A 16943-nucleotide genomic window follows, 5' to 3' on the forward strand; every position below is an offset into this window, starting at 1 on the left:
GTGTCAGGCATTCAGTTTTGCTGGCTTTTAGTCAATTTTCCCAGTAATTGTTCTATATAAAGATATAAATAAAAGTTCATATTTATTCTATAATACACACAAATGAGCTTCTTTCTTATCCAGAGCGTCTGCCAAATGCCAATAATGTAATGTAATGAGTAAAAACAAAGAAAATAAAAATGTGAAACTGAGTCAACCAGCATTATGGTTACAGCACTCATGTTTACAGTGACAATAGCCCTGAATTCACAGGAAATGGGCCTTCTTGGCCAATGCACTGCACCATTTTATGGTAGCTGTTTGCAAATTAAGTTTGGCGATAGTTGATTTCTGTCCTATGTTGCGTTTTCAAGGTCACTACAGTGGATGACCTCAATCGGCAACAATATAATTTGACATTAATATTTAATACCAGGGCCATCGCCCAGAAATGGAATTGGAAAATGTTAAAAAGATAAATGCTGGAAACATTCTCTCATGTTGAAACTGAAAATACGGGGTAAATAAGCATGTGATCAGACATGTCTTCCAAGTCAAGTGTGCTCCCCTTTACTCTGCTATGCAGCTTTCCCATCTCTAGTTTTTTTGGAAAGGCTCAGCCCAGGACATTTTATGTAGGTAAGTTGCTGGTATCCCATGGATGGCTTGTGCCCATAACCACTATTCCTTTTGTTGCAAAGGTGGCTTCTGCTGCTTCTTCCGGTACTTGTCTTTATGGATTTGCCATTTGGGCAAACTCCAAAAGAAGCTACTACGAATGTGATCCTCGCTACGCACCTTTTACAATACATGGTGCTCCTAGGCTTGTGTCTTCCTCTATAGCCGTTTGAATCTAATCTCAGCGGGAACTCTATGCACTCTTGTTCATCAGCTGCCTTCTCAGCTGCATGACTGCCTATGAAGGGCATGTCGAGGGCACGCGTTGGGTAGGTGTCTCTGTCAAGAGTTGAACCGAGTGAAAACTGATCCCCTACGTCAGTACGGTGTAGAACGTGTGGTATGCTAACCAAAGAATTGGCCTAATGTGTACTGAAAACATAAAATGGTCTGCATGTATTTTGATGATTGAACGCTTGCAGCACTTGCATTAGTAAATTAGCATTTTATTTTATTTTATTTTTTATTATCGCTAGAGGCTGTTTCTATGGATGAGTTGTGGTGAGGAAAGTGTTATTGCTCAATGGCCACTGGTGCAAAATCGATCAAAGCGTACATGCAACAAAGGTTCCTCGCATTCTGAATTGCCGGAACGGGGAGGTGACAAATGTCCCGGTACAACCTCCAAGTCATTAAATAAACGTGAGTTGCAGCTAAAGATGACCTCGGTAGAATTCTATACTCCTTTCTACCTCTTGCTGTGTATGCTGTGCATTAAAATGCAGAATTAGTCATCATTTTTTTTTTACACACACTCACACACCAATGGCGATTGGCTGCCATGCAAGGTACAGAAACTGCTACTGAAAACTGTAACAGGTACTGAAACTGCTCAGCATTAAGTATGCAAATGCACTACAAATGTACAGGATGTGTGTGTGTGTGTGTGTGTGTGTGTGTGTGTGTGTGCAAATTAGCACCCCCGCTGCAATTTGTGATCAACAGTGGTTGAAAACAGGAAATGCAACAGAAGTGCTTTTTCCAGTACAGTAGTATGATGATTGAACCAGCAAAAGTGATGACTAATTTTGTAGTAGTTCAGCAGGTCCCATAACTTAAGATACTTTTTTGCCTATTTACAGGGTTCTTTTTTGTCTTGTGTAAATGCAAAAAGATTTATAATTAAATCAGTAAATTATTTTTGTTGGTTCCATTGAAACATTAATATAGCACAGTATTTATCACATGTTGGTATTTCGAGTTTGTCTATAAATATATTGTTTAGAATTTTTTTGGTATTGTTTGTTCATTTTCTGTCAGGGGTGCCAATAATTTTTGAGCCCACTGTACATTTTTCTAAATTGCTGTGAAATATGGTTTTCATATTTTTTGTTTACAGTATATTGCAGTATATTCATTTTCTGTGAAGTGTACAATTAAAGAAAAATGCCAACGTCAAGTGTTCTTAAATGCCAACTGCCCCTGTTTACACTGAGTGCCCGAGCATTGGTTGCGTTATTTGTTCCGCGTGCTCTAAAAGGTTTTAGTAAATCGGGCCCTTAGTGTAGCTGTAGCCCTCATGCTAATATTGTCAGGCAGTGTTGTGACGCCTGCTTTAACTGAGCATGCTTCTCGTTTCAGATCAAGCCAAAAAGAGTCGCAGGCAGGAGAAGGACGGGGTCTTCCGGGTGCTCGAGGGCAAAGAGTCTTCTAAGATCAGCCTTAGCTGAAGCAGACGAAGCAGCTCTGTGAAAGAAACGTGTTTCCAGGGGGACGGCCCTGCTGTATCTTGGGGAGTAGATTTGGAGGCCGGAAGAGTCTTGCATGGTCGGCACTGGAGTTGAGTTTTTCGAAAAAAAACTTTGGAAGAAATGTATTGCTCCTTGCAATGATCCACCTGCTTTTCATCACCCGTGTATGTGATTTTATTTTTATTTTTTTAACGCACATTAGTGTTTCAGGATTATTATTTTTCCTAGTAAAACCATACTTATACATGTTTTCACCAGTCTTCAGCAAAAAAGTTAAAAGAACTGGTGTCTCCATGGGCCTCGATACACCTTAATCCTCTTATCCTTTTTATTTTAAAATAGGGAAACTATGCGGAAAAGACCTTGACTTGTGTTTGTCTTCTATGCCTTACTGTTGTCACTTTTAAAATATTAATAAATACTGTAAGCTCACTAATTTGTTGTGTACTGGCTACTAAAACGTATTGTTACTGAAGTCAAGAGGAGAAGGCTCAGACTGGTCAAAGCTGACAAGAAGGTGACAGTAATGCAAATAACCACGCATTACAACAGTGGTGTGCAGAAGAGCATCTCTTCACAATGCGTCAAACCTCTAAGTCGATATCCTACAGCAGCAGAAGACCGATAAGTCTAAAAAAAGAAGTAATAAATATCAAAGTGCTCAGTGAAATTAAAATTAAAGCAATTGTATTTTTATTTGATGACGTGTTGCATGTCAGAAAAATGGCAAAAAAATAAAATACATACTATACCTTTGCCGAAATATTTCTGTTACCATGCATGATTAAATATAACTTCTGATGACAGATAAATGGTTGACAAATTAAACCTACTACAAAAGAAACCGGATAATGGTTGACAAAATAAAGCTTTAAAATCTGGACAATGCACATTCGTACTGTATATACACAGCCATACACAAGCTAGCATCAGTAACACTTGGAGAGGATGATGGTCTGCAATCTGAAGTTCAGCCCGACGCCTGGATGCACATGGCCTCCTCATCCTCCACCCTCTTCTTTATCTGTTGTATAACTGGGAAAAAGCAAGTGTTCTGTCTGTTAACGGCCATTTGGCAGCAACTTCTATTCATTGTTCACTGGCTTTGTGATCTTATTCTAAGACTGCTCTTTGTTTTTCCGTCGTGTAAGAATCTTGTAAGGGTTTTCTTTGCCTCAACACCTCAGTAATTGGCTACTGTAACTGCAGTTAAATTGCCTTTGTCTTTACTAATCTTGAATGGAAGTGTAGGACAATTACGTATCATGCCCAGTGAAAAAAACATTCAGATTTCATGATCTTCATTTTGTTTTATGTAAAACAAAATCATCCACTCTTGTCTTTTGATACACTGTACTAAAATCATCCCAGTTGAAATGATCCTAGAATGCAAAATGGAGGATTACAGAAACTGGATCATTAATCAATCCAGGTCCAGAAGAGAATATATTTTGCCTTTGTGTAACAGAATCATACATTCTTCAAAAAATGCATGACCACTCATTCTTTCCCTGAAAGATGAGGCCATGTTTGGGTACCTACCATCCTGGTTCTTGTCTGTATGCTGGGCCCTGTGGTGATCCTGTCTGGATGTTTTCTCCTCACAAAGGGGCGCAAAGTCACTGATACACATATGAGTCTCGTCCTGACCTAAGTGGCCCATTCTTTCTGCAATGCGGTCACTCATGTTTAAGTAGTCCTTTCTCAGGTCTCCAAGCTCCATCTGGAGCAGGTCTCTCTCCTTGCCCAGTAAAGCTATGACCTCCCTGAGCCTTTGGCCCTCCTGTTGGTTCTTGTCCTCAAGCCGTTTCTTGTCTTGGCGCAGGTTTTCCAGCTCCTCCTTCAGGAGCTGTTTGTCCCGTTTCAGATCGTACACCAGCTTTGACAAAGTCGCCGACTCCCTCTGGAGACTTTCGGCCATCTTTTCACAGCCTTTGTAGTTCTCCTGGACCAGAAACAATTCCTCCTGCAGCTTGGCTTTGCTCCGTCTTGCTTCGCGCCTCATCTCTTTGATGTGAAGGCCTGTGGATTCTCTCTCAACCCGAGACTCGTCTAATTTCAGTTTCAGTACGCTGACCTGTTCCTCGGTTTGCAACAACTGCTTTATGCCCGCCTGTTTTTCCGACTCGATGGACGACATGCTTTTCGCTAGCCTCTGAGTCTCATTTTGTGCTTGCTGAAGCTGATCCCTCAGATGTTCGATTTCTTTTTTCGTCTCGGTGGCCTCGTCCTCCAGTCTCCTTCTTTCCTTGACTTTCTTCTCGCAGTAATTCACCACGGTTTGCAACTTTTCCTTCAACTCTGACACAACTCTCTGAGCTGCCTCCTCCTTCTGTTTCAGAAGGCCTTGCTCGGCGTTTAACTTCTCGAGCTCCTGCTTGGCCTCCTTCAGAGTTTTTAGAGCGCACTCTTTGTCAACCCGATCTTCACACGACTGCTTCTTAGCTGCAGAGGCCTGCTTTTTGAGCCTCTCGTATTTCTCCAGAAGCTGTTGGAGCTGCTTGACAAAGGTTCTGTTGTCAGCTTTGCTTGCCAGGAGCTTACCCCTCAAAGATGTACAGGTGTTGTCAAAGTGGGCAGCGTTCTCTCTGTACTGCTTACCTTCGCGTTTCAGCTTTTCCGCGAGCAGGCCTATTTCAGTGTCCTTCAGATAAGACAGTCCTCTCGCCTCTTCAAGGTCTTGCTGCAGCATCAGCAGCAGCTGAACCATCTGCTGGAGCTCTAGCTCTTTGAGTTTTAGTTTTTCTCCCAGCACTTTGATGCCATCTTTGTGGTTTTCCCTCACCGAGGAACTTCTCGCCTCTTCGGGGCACTCCAACTTCCCGAACTGCTTCTCTCTGTCCTTTGACGACACACTCCTGACGGTGTGCTGGAGGTTGGAGAAAAAACCGCTGGCGTTAAACACGTCCTCCGATTCATCCAGTTCGTTTGAGAGGAGAGGAGTGCTGGTGGTAATCCGGTTTCCCAGTGCAGCTCCGTGCATTTGGTTTAGCAGTAAATTGATGTGCTCCAGGGGCATAGCGCCGACCTGAGGCTCTGAAACCCTGTGCATCTCTGCTGCCTCCTTCCTCAGTGTGCCTTGCTGGACTGAAGCCTTTGGCACAAACCCAGCGGCTTGCCTGCGGGATCGTCTTTGGTCTACACCAGGGTTTAAGGGTATGGCGAGATAAGCCACCTCCGGCGTGGCATTTTCTGCTCCACCTTTCACCGAAACACTGGCGAGCATTCTCCGCAAACCTTCGTTAACGTTCCCCCGCCCTACGGCACAGCAGCTGGAAGGGACCGTGGTGCGGATGTGAAAATATTCCCTCGGAGGCACGCATACGGATGCCTCTGAAACTAGCCTCTGGATGGTGTTCTGCCACATGAGGATGGTTCCATCGCCGAGATTGGCGGTCCGCAGGGAGGAGCCCAGGCTCTCATTGAGGCTTTGGGTCATTTGTACGAGGGAGGGAGGGAGGGAGAGGCCAAGGAAAGGTCTGGGAGTGTTTTCTGTTGTCTTCTGTTTGTTTGTTCTTTACTGGTGCATTTGGACCAAGATGGTGGTCAGCCACTGGTCTGGGATACCCTTTAGTGAATAGTGATTAAAGAAAAAGCATTACAGCAGGATGAGCAAGGGCACAGAGAGGTCACAGTCCATAATATGCTTGGGTAGAAGAGTATTGGATCGGCGATGTTGTAATTATAAGTCACTGCATCTTTCGGTGTTTCACCCTGTGGTGCCTGTGGTCTCAGACATACTTAGTTTATATTAACAATTATTAGCAGTCTTACTTTTGTGAATTTTATTTTCATGTTTTTAAATTGAACCCAGTTGCTCATTAAATGGTTTAATTTAACAATGCTCATTAATCATTTGAAAACAGGCTGGGGTGTCTCATCCTTAAAGGCACTAGTGCATGGATGGATGGATATGAAACCGATTATGTGAATAATAGTTTTTTCATTAAAGTCCATCATGCCAGACATTCATGCTGTCTATTGCTCATGCTCATCACTGATCTCATAACGGTTACAGACTGTGCATCCTTGAATTGAGTCCTTTCTAGTTCCCTTACACTTTGCATTTTAGTTAAATTTATATTCATTTCCTTAACTACTTTTTTCTTCAATTTTAAAAACCAAATTTTGCAAGTGCTGAAAGAGGCTGAAACAATTTTTCTCTCCCACTCCCTGATGTTGAAGATGACTGTTTTTTTTTTTAATTGAGCATTGCACAAAGTAAGTTAAAAAAACAACTATAAATGCTCTCCGCAGATCTTACCTTACCGTCTTGCCTTCCAGTTCTCCTCTAACGGACTAGGCAGTCACAACCAGGCTACTGTGCAGCGCACTCTATTGTCCACGTTGTTTAAATGGCAGTCTCCATGGGAACAAGAGCATAGCTCGCCACAATAGGAGCTGTGGGGAGTGGTATGGAAAGGGGGGAAAACAAGTTGAATGCTTGTCAACTGCCTTCTTTTTTTTTGACACTTTTTCTAAGCCTCCTGGCTACTGGCGTCTCAACAGCGGCAGGTAGCTACGTAGCTGCTGGAACAAAGCCAACTTTGCAACCCACGCTGCCCTTCAACGGCTTCCTTTTTGTTTTTGTGTAACTCATTTGCATGTCTAAGAAGGGGCTGTTTGTAAAATGATCTCTGCTAAAAACATACCTGGAATCTTTGAAAGGCTGAGAACAGTTTTATTCATCCTGATAAACCACTGGGCTTCATTACATTATTGGCATTTGGCCGACACTCTTATCCAGAGCAACATACAGTTGATTAGACTAGGCAGAAGCAATGCAGGGTTAAGGGCCTTGCTCAAGGGCCAAACAGCTGTGCAGATCTTATTGTGGCTACACCGGGGATTGAGCCACCGACCTTGCGGGTCCCAGTCATGTACCTTAACCACTACGCTACAGGCCGCCCCCGGCTTCACTGTAACTTCAGGACATGCCAGTATGGGGATTACGCCAGTAGTGTGACGCTAGGAGGGAGGATTTCAGTCAAGGTGTCCCTGCTTTTTATTCATGATTCATGTATTGTAGGAGTTCTCAAACTGGTATGCTGGCTTCACTTCCAGCCAATCTCTTGATCAATTAATGTTGTTGAAAACACGTGTTTGAGTTCATCTGTAACTATTTTCAGACTACATGTTTTTACTGTCAATTCCTCTTCGGTTGATTCTTTCACCAAAGAATGTAAGAAGGGATTTTTTGATTTATACTAAACTAGACCGTTTTCTATACATACTTGGCCTGGGTTTTATCCAGAACTGCAGCTTTCTGTACCGTGCTATGTAAAAACAGTACAACCTTCATTCCTTCCGCATTTCTATCCAAGGTTCTACCGTCCTTATATTTCATACCACATGGTGGTGATAGAGTATCAACAACCACGTCTGTCTGCTAAGTACTTCTAACTAACCCTACTTAACCACAAATAATTAATACCTCCCTAAAATATTTATTTCTGGAATTCTAGATGCAGTGCATATTTAAAAAGCATAGTTTGCTGCTGATAATAATAATAATAATAATAATAATAATAATAATAATAATAATAATAATATCAACAACCACTTCTGTCTGTTACACAAGTACTTCTAACTAACCCTACTTAACCACAAATAATTGATACCTCCCTAAAATATTTTTTTATTTCTGGAATTCTAGTTGCAGTGCATATTTAAAAGGCATAGTTTGCTGCTGCTAATAATAATAATGATTCCACTGTGGGTACTGCTGGCTCTCTCCCTTTCCGTCTCTCTCTCTCTCTCTCTCTCTCTCTCTCTCTCTCTCTCCTCCCTCATATCTTCTATCAACCATTTCCTTTCTATTTTATATCTTACTTCCTGTTTCTGTCACAGCATTCTCCAAAATCCCCCGACCTCATCTCAGCCACCTCTGATCCAATCTTCTTCCCCTCCCACCCACAAAGCACACAAAGCAGGCAACCTTCTTGACCTCATCTTCACAAGGAACTGCAACTGCAACTACAACAACCAACCTCTCTGTAACACCACTCCATATATCTGACCACTCCTTCATCTCTTTTTCTCTTCCACTCTCCTCTAACACCCATCCATCTCTTCCACCATCCACTGTCACCTGTCGGCGGAACCTACGCCACCTGTCTACCTCCACCCTCTCATCTACAATCCTCTCCTCCCTACCATCCGCGGAGTCTTTCTCTTGACTGTCTCCCGATGATCCTGCTACTACTCTCATGTCCTCTCATCTTCCTTTGACTCTCTGTGTCCCCTCACCACCAAATTAGCTCAGGCCTCCCCCCCCAGTCCTTGGCTTTCTGATGCTCTATGAGCTGTCCAAACCAAACTGCGGGCAGCGGAGAGAAAATGGAAAAGGTCCTGTCTCCCCAGTGATATAGCTTCTTTCCATGCCCTCTTATCATCTTTCCATTCCTCTGTCTCTCTAGCTAAATCTTCCTTCTTTCACTCGAAAATTAACGCGGCGGCCTCTAATCCCCACAAACTGTTTTCAACCTTCTCCTCTCTTCTGCCCCCCCCCACCTCCCTCATCACTCACACCTGATGACTTTGTCTCCTTCTTTGAAAAGAAGGTTGACGCCTTTCGCAATTCCTTCTCCCAACCCTCTCCCCCTGCTGACCCTCCTACCTTCCCCAACTCCCTCACCTCCTTTTCTCCCCTCTCTGACTCCGACACATTGAAACTCCTTACATCCCACCACCCGACCACCTGTGCTCTTGACCCCATCCCCTCTCCCCTTCTACAATCTATCTCTAATGACATTCTCCCTTTTCTCTCCTCTCTAATCAACACCTCCCTCTCTTCCGGCACCATGCCCTCTTCCCTGAAGAGGGCCAGAGTCACTCCCCTGCTCAAAAAACCTACTCTTGACCCCTCTTCTCTGAACAACTACCGACTCGTCTCTCTTCTTCCCTTCCTATCTAAAACTCTGGAACGGGTGGTCTGCTTCCACTTATCTTCTTCACAACAATCTCCACAATCCCAACCAGTCCGGCATCAAGAGTGGCCACTCCACTGAGTTCGCCCTGCTTGCGGTCACTGAGGCACTCCACTCTGCTAAAGCCAAATCCCTCTCCTCTGTCCTCATCTTCCTCGACCTGTCGGCCGCCTTCGATACAGTCAACCATGAGATTCTGCTGTCATCGCTGTCTGAGATGGGTGTCACAGGGTCTGCACTTGCTTGGTTTTCCTCCTACCTCTCTGGTCGTTCCTACCAGGTGACTTGGAGGGGTTCAGTCTCTGACCCTCACCCCCTACAAACTGGAGTCCTCGCTATACACCATGTCTCTTGGTTCTGTTATGTCTTCCCACGGCTTTTCTTACCACTCTTACGCCAATGACACCCAACTCTTTATTTCCTTCCCCCCCAATACCCAGGTCACCACACAGATCTCTGCCTGCTTGGCTGATATCTCTGCGTGGATGACTTCCCACCACCTGAAGCTTAATCCTGCCAAAACTGAGCTTCTCAACATCCCTGCTAAGTCCTCTCCGACAATCAACCTCTGTTGAGGACTTTGTAGTTTCCTCCTCCCGTACGGCTGCTAAGGGGACTGCCCCACCATATATACAATCTTTAATCACTCCCTACTCCCCAGCTAGACCACTCCGGTCTGCCAGCTCTGGTCGCCTTATGGTTCCCTCTCTACGAGCACTTGGCGGTCAAGCTGCACGTTCACGCCTGTTTTTCGCTCTGGTGCCTCAGTGGTGGAATGACTTGCCTACCACTGTCAGGACAGCAGAATCCCTCCCCCTATTTTGACGCAGACTAAAAACACACCTTTTCAAACTATACCTTAGTCCTCCCTCCTGATTTCCCCCGCCCCCCTTTCTGATATCCCTATCCCTCTTGTCTAACCCCCCAAAAAAGATAAAAAAAATTGCACATATGATGACTATATGTTTAGAACAACACTTCATGTGTATTTTACTAGCTATGGGTGTGATGCTTTAACTTGTGGAAGAACATATGCACTTGTAAGTCGCTTTGGATTAAAAGTGTCTGCTAAATGACAAAAATGTAAATGTAAATGTAATCTGGCCCTCAAATCCAAATCCAAATCCACCCCTGGTTTTTCTTTCTCCCGGGTAATGAACTGAGGAATTAGTGCTACTGATTGGCCAGACTGTCTTCTCACCTGACTCCCAGGTAAAACGACGGTATAAAACCAGTAGTTCTTGACCCTGGAGGACCATCAGGTTCCCTGATGTAAGGGACAAACAGAACCGCAATCAAGAGACAGAGCGGGTGGCTCCAGCACTTCACCTAAGTGACATTCCCACAGTCACATGGTTTGGCAGACATTCTGTGTGGAAAAAGCAACCGGGCTCTGCAGGACTCCCCATTGCGTCTTTCTCTGGGTCTATTCCAGCTCCTGGAGTTTGTTTTTCTGCCCCACTTTAGCCGTCCCAAGGCCAGGGGCAACCCAACCAAGCAATAACACAGACACACCAGATGTCACACCTGGGAAACAAAGGCAGCCTTTTTCTCCAGTTGGGCCACAGCGCACGGTCACTTTCCACTCCGATTCTAGTGGCCAATAGTTTACAACTTCATTATATTAAAGAGCTGGGGACCCCATACTGCGGCTTGTTAGCTCATCAGCAGCTGTGCAGATTGTAGAACAAAAAGACTGCCAAACAGGGAACCTCTTTTTGCATTTAGTCACAATATCAGATTACTCCTTTTTCCGTTCTGGCTCTCTCTGTTGGTTCTGCCAAGGCTCAATAATTAGAACTTGCTGTCAATCAGCTCTATAAGCCTGTATCTCTATATCTTCAGCTCGACTTGTTCCACCATGTTCACAATCCATACAAGGCAGCCTTTGAGAAACCTGCTGATTGAGGGGCTGGGTTCAGTCAGCAGGGTTGCCTGTATCTCATGGCCCACCAGCTGGTTGATCACCTGCAGACAGTTGCACTCTGCCTGCACTGGCTGTGCATTAAGTGTACTCCTCTGGACGCAAGAACTACACAGCTCAGCTGGTGGACTGCAAGGTGAATAGGGGCAGGAAAGAGGGATTCCTTGTTTACTGCCAAATAAAACATAGAAAGCATCATGCAGTAAGATCAGTATGTGTATAATGAGGTTTCTTGTGTCCATATGTGATGCACTGCCACCATTTTGCACAAAAATGATTATCACACATTCTCCTGCAGATACATTGCAATAAATGGCCAAAGCCTTTAATGATTACACATGTGAACTTGAATCATTTCATCCTTTATTATCTATTTTTTTAATGAAAGCCACAAGGCACGGGATGCCTTCATTCGCCAAATACACATTTTAGAGGGGAAAACTGTACAAACCTTCACCTGCACTACTGCCTTGCTCCAGAATGCTGTGTCATTCTTTCACTTAAATCAATATTTACAAATAATAGTGAAATAACTTGTGACGATTTCCAAAAGCATTGCCCTGTTAAAATTAAAGTGTGACTGTGATGAAGGACACATTTCCCAGCATGACCATGCAATGAGGTAATGCAAACAGTCGACGGATTATCTTTCAAAGCAACAGCTAAATGTTTTCCATTACTCAGCTGAAAAGTTTCTTCGCTTTCACGGATGTTCGGCGAACGGCTGATTTCCGCTTCCTGCACCTCGTCTGCTAGCTGGAGTAGTGAAGATGGCGGCGGCCGAATCGGATCGCGAAGTACCGTCCGCTCTGTGTAACGCTAGCGAATTCCTGGATTTCTCTGCCAAGGACACCGCTTTGGTATGCGACAGTATTCATATTCATAATATGTGGGTCTGCTGTGTAATACCAAGGAGATTGGAAAATATCAAACTTGTACAACACGATGAATATTCATAATTTTCTCAATTTTACTTGTTTTCGTGTTCGCGGCCCTTTCCTACTGTGTAGCAGCCTGCCAACGAAAACAATATTGTTAGCTAATGTTAGCTGGTAGCGATACAATAAGGACTACAATGCTTTGCATTTCGCAATAGTCTGAAAATTAGCGAACCATTTTCTGGCATGACAGGACTTCAACTGTTGATGTGCTCTAGCTACGAACTAGATATTCAACAGCTAAACGTTAAGATGGGAAACATGAACGCTAGCTAGCTAACTATTTCCGATGGCTATATACGTGGCTGTACTTGTTTATTTGTACTAGCGTTATCTCACCAGATATACATTTTGCACCACTGAAATTAAACTGCTGTTGTCATTGTTAGCTCGAAATCCCCAATGGCAAAATCAACAAAGCCTTAGCTAACAATGATGTACCTAGCTAGCAGGCTGTTACTAGGACGACACGATCACTAGCAACCCACATAATGTTACCTAATCGCGATACAGATGGGTACATTCGTAAAAGTGGCTGACGAGGACTGGAAAGCTAGTATACTAACGTTATCTGCTTTATTATTGAAATTTGTGAACACCGACTAGTTCTGTAATTTATTTGAAATTGAATCGCTAATTAGCGGAATAACATTACTTGAATGATTCCAAGGACCAGCTGCAAAATATTGCGTTTCGAATTTTATTTGTCATAGCTAACGTTTTGTATTTGACAAAAGCTAGTTATTTGGGCGTTGGTGCATTATCAACTAAATGTGGTGCATTATAAAAAATGCCAAACAACATTTTTTTTTTTGTTGCAGCAATATAATAAAGTAAACCCATAGATAGAATGGGATAACGTTAGTCGATTATTATTCAGTTTATGAAATAGAGGATCGTGTGAGTTGCTGTTACTAAGGCTATCAAGCTACAGTACAGTAACGTTAACTTGCACAAGAGTGGCTCAGCATGCAAGTTAACTGTACTGGGTGATTAACTGCCCACTGCGGAGGCCAACATCAAAGTTCGTGATTAAATCCAGGTTAATAGGTCATTGCACTTGGTGGTATTTCCTAGCTACAATGTACATTCTAGCTGAGGGCATGGGGATTGTGGGGGGTTCACTGTGGGTTGATTAACTGAATAATACTGGCCTTGCCCCCATACAGCAATAAGAGCATTTAAAAATCTCTTAAGTGCTGAAGGATATACGATTCAGTCGCTCAGATTTTGACTAGCGTTAAATAAGATGCACAGTAGATATGCATCTGTTGTGCGAGTATGTTTATTAGTTCGCTGTTTTATGCGGCGATACTTCATTTCTGCAGGGTAACAGAGGTGGCACATTTCTGTGCCAGCGTCTATCTTTTGTTTATCTAGCTTTTATTGCACGGGGTATTCTGCAAGTCTCTCTGAACATGTATTCTCAGTTAATACATGTAAATGTTAAGGCTGTATATTTCATACTGGTGTGTTCTTCGCGTGTAGAGCTGAGTGGTGAGGTTGCACTCTCTGTAGAGCCCAGAGTCAAATGAATCCCTCCTTTCAGCTCCGAAAGTGCGCTTAGGCTAGAGCTTGTCTTAACATATGTGTTGAAGCTGACTGGTCAGCGTGGCAGGTGGCCCCTGGGACTTCTAGCCAGAGCTCTTGTGAAAACGTTGCTTTGTGTGCGGGGGTAGGCTTAGTCAGTTTCGAAACGCAAAAGCGAGTAGGTCTATTTGTTAATATTGATTTTAGATCTATTGATTAACTTTGTCAAGCAGCCTTTCACATTGCCTCTGAATGTTATTCGATAACACAAGTTGCACAAAAGGTGTGTCATATTAAATGAGACAGGTTACTTTCTCTGTCCCCCCTCGTGCTGACCCTATGGTTGCTTGTTGTATCCCTATCTGTTTCCATTGTTTGCTCTCACATTGCCTGTATTTGAGTAGCACACCTGTACTGAGCTCCTTGAGTATTGCAGGGTGTGTGTGTGTGTGTGTGTGTGTGTGTGTGTGTGTGTGTGTGTGTGTGTGTGTGGGCGGGGGCGGGGGGGGGGGGGGGTACAGGGGGTTTCCTGTATAACAGTCAACGGACTGTGTTTGTATGGGGTAATTAGCCTATCACTGTCCACAAAGGTCACTTATTAAGGGAACTGATAGCTATCAATTCCCTGGGGCTGCCGGTAAATAGGAATCGGTGAACTGGAATTGTTTTGTTGGTGGGAGCAGCAGTAATTCAGCTGCACGTGCCACATGGTCGGCTATTGTCTATTGTGCCCCTGCATTTGGCTCTTTTGTTTTGGGTCGTGTGTTACACCTGTGCCTGTATAAGGTAGCAGGGGTGAGGGAGGCGGGGAGGGGGGGGGTCCGAGGGGTGTGGTCGGATCCCCCCCTATCACTGTGGGGGCAGCCTTAAATACTCCAGAAACCGGACACCCTGCCAAGGCAGGCGCGTGTGCGTACTGTGGGCTGAGCGTGTGTGCAGACGGGTGCCTGTGCTCTCTCTCCCCTGGACTCTGCTTTACAGTGTCTCATGCAGTGCTGCTCCGTGGTGACTGCCCCTTTCTTGATTTAGAAATTTGGAAGTCTCGTTCAAGGAAGAAGTGGTCTTTCCATGGATCTGTCACCCAGCCAACCAACTCTTAGGACATAGTCCAAACCAGTCTATTGGGCAATGGTCTTTCTGCTGCTTGGTTACAATGTTTGGTTTGTGTCGGTGCCACCGTAATGCTTGCAGACACAGATAATTTTTGGCTTTGTTGCTGGGGTGGCCTGTAGCGTAGTGGTTAAGGTAAATGACTGGGACATGCAAGTCGGTGGTTCTAATCCCGGTGTAGCCACAGTAAGATCCGCACAGCCGTTGGGCCCTTTGAGCAAGGCCCTTAACCCTGCATTGCTCCAGGCATGTCTCCTGCTTAGTCTAATCAACTGTACGTCGCTCTGGATAAGAGCGTCTGCCAAATGCCAGTAATATTATATTATATATATTATATTATTATATATAATATGCCAGAATTTCCATATTCCTGCCTTTTTATTTGGTTGTTAGATTTTTTTTTTTTACATTCTGGCAGGCGAACTGCTCAGTTGTATTCTAATATTTCAGGTATTCTCCAGATACTGAAAGTGCTGATTGGGGTTGGCTGGTATGCAGATATGAGTGCAGATTTGCATAGTGTCTGGAACGCAGGGTGCTTCGAGCAGGCAGAATACCTGAAATTTCACTGCTGCTGTGTAGAACCTTGAGCAGGGTGTGCAACGGGCCTATTGGCCTGAGAAAAAGCTGAGGCCTGGAATGTTAACTTCAGCCACTGGTCTCTTTTAAGCACAGTCAGAAAATCATTACAAACTTCATAAACTTTCAAGGTTTCATGTACAAAGTGAATTACACTTTTATATTAGGAGGCAAAAATAATATGAAAGCAGTCTTTGACTTTGAACATTTGAATATTTGTCCTTGTATGTCATTTGTATATATTTTTGCCACTGTGGGCTTTGTTTTTATTTTTTTTGTGGAGATTTTGAAGGTTTTTCTTTGCAATTCCACTCATTGCCTTTCAAGCTTACTTCGATCATGGACAGTTCACACCTGTGGTTAAGGTGGAGGTGACATGGCTGAAGTGCTAAAGGGCGTGAGAATTGAAATTAAAATCCAGTCCCATTTTGGTTTTTGTCATGGCCACCTGCTGTCACTGTGCAATATTATCCTTTCTCCAAGATCCCCCTTTAGGTGGGATTTCAGTCATACTGCTGGCTGATTGATTTCAATTCTCTACCACCCTGACAAAGTAGGAATCCGTCAAGGGGCTCACAAACCAGCCCTGCTTGTCTGTTAAGCATATGCTAGGCAAGAGTCTGCCTTTCACTGGCGTTACATTTAGGAGGTTATCAGTTGCAAAATATCCTCTGTTTATCCTGAGCCACTTGCAAAACTGCATACGTATAGTAGTCAATACCTTAGTTGGTGCAAGAGTAGATTAAGAATGCAAATCGGCTAATATGTTAGATGTTGTGTAATTCGGGCTAGTGAGCCCATTATAGATGCTCAGACGTGTCATAAATACTTATTGCGGGTGAACACTGTAACCGGGCCAACCGAAGAGTAACTACTGTCCTGTCTCCTCTACTTACAGAAATGGCTCCAAGTGACCGACCTCCCGAAGGAAGTCTACCAGCACCTGGCCTGTTATGTGCCCAAAATCTACTGCCTGGGGCCCAACCTGAACCCTCCAAGTGAGGACCTCCTGGCCCAGCTGCTCCTGCAGGCTCCCCTGGAGTGGTACCTGTGTGGGGAGGATCCGTCCACCGGCCTGGCCAAGCTGGAGCAGAGCAACCAGCCCTCCCAGCTGTGCGGCCATGTCTTCAAGGTGGGAGAGCCCACCTACTCCTGCAGGTATGAGGTCCTTCCCCTGACACACACACACACACACACACCTACTCCTGCAGGTATGAGGTCCTTCCCCTGACACACACACACACACACACACCTACTCCTGCAGGTATGAGGTCCTTCCCCTGACACACACACGCACACTCACACTCACACGCACGCACGCACGCACACACACACACACACACACACACCTACTCCTGTGGGTATGAGGGCCTTCCCCTGACACACACACACACACACACACACACACACACACACACCCCTACTCCTGAAGGTATGAGGACTTTCCCCTCATGCACACACACACTTACACACACATACACAGACACCTGCACAGGCTCCATTTGTACTCGTACACAAATGCACGCTGTTTGGATACGCAATCGCACGTGTGCATATGCAGACTCTGTCCTTGTGTGCATGTGTG

At 44.4% G+C, this 16943-nt stretch overlaps 2 protein-coding genes across 6 annotated transcripts in view; one reads left to right on the plus strand and one right to left on the minus strand.

Annotated features, from left to right (window-relative positions):
- Nucleotides 1-3018: 3018 nt before the first annotated feature.
- si:ch211-250c4.5 (coiled-coil domain-containing protein 110) lies at nucleotides 3019-6832 on the minus strand. 2 transcript variants are annotated; one of them, XM_061228837.1, is made up of 3 exons: nucleotides 6618-6832; nucleotides 3891-5916; nucleotides 3019-3383 (listed from the first exon to the last, which is right to left on the minus strand). In XM_061228837.1, the coding sequence occupies exons 2-3, from the start codon at nucleotides 5785-5787 to the stop codon at nucleotides 3319-3321; spliced, it is 1962 nt and encodes a 653-aa protein (XP_061084821.1). In that variant the 5' UTR covers nucleotides 5788-5916; nucleotides 6618-6832; the 3' UTR covers nucleotides 3019-3318. The 2 variants fall into 2 exon arrangements, with proteins under 2 accessions (XP_061084821.1, XP_061084820.1); XM_061228836.1 differs by having other exon boundaries at nucleotides 6613-6832.
- A 5097-nt stretch (nucleotides 6833-11929) lies between these two features.
- Nucleotides 11930-16943, plus strand: part of ubr2 (ubiquitin protein ligase E3 component n-recognin 2) — a 37515-nt gene continuing 32501 nt past the window's right edge. For all 4 annotated transcript variants that reach the window (XR_009706349.1, XR_009706348.1, XM_061227536.1 and 1 more), the window contains exons 1-2: nucleotides 11930-12061; nucleotides 16257-16510. Coding sequence is in view for 2 of the 4 variants with exons in the window: in XM_061227536.1 (XP_061083520.1) it covers nucleotides 11972-12061; nucleotides 16257-16510 (344 nt within the window). In the remaining 2 variants the exon portion in view is untranslated. The remainder of the gene's footprint in view (nucleotides 12062-16256; nucleotides 16511-16943) is intronic.

The sequence above is a fragment of the Conger conger genome, chromosome 18 (assembly GCF_963514075.1).
Source record: "Conger conger chromosome 18, fConCon1.1, whole genome shotgun sequence".
NCBI lineage: Eukaryota > Metazoa > Chordata > Actinopteri > Anguilliformes > Congridae > Conger > Conger conger.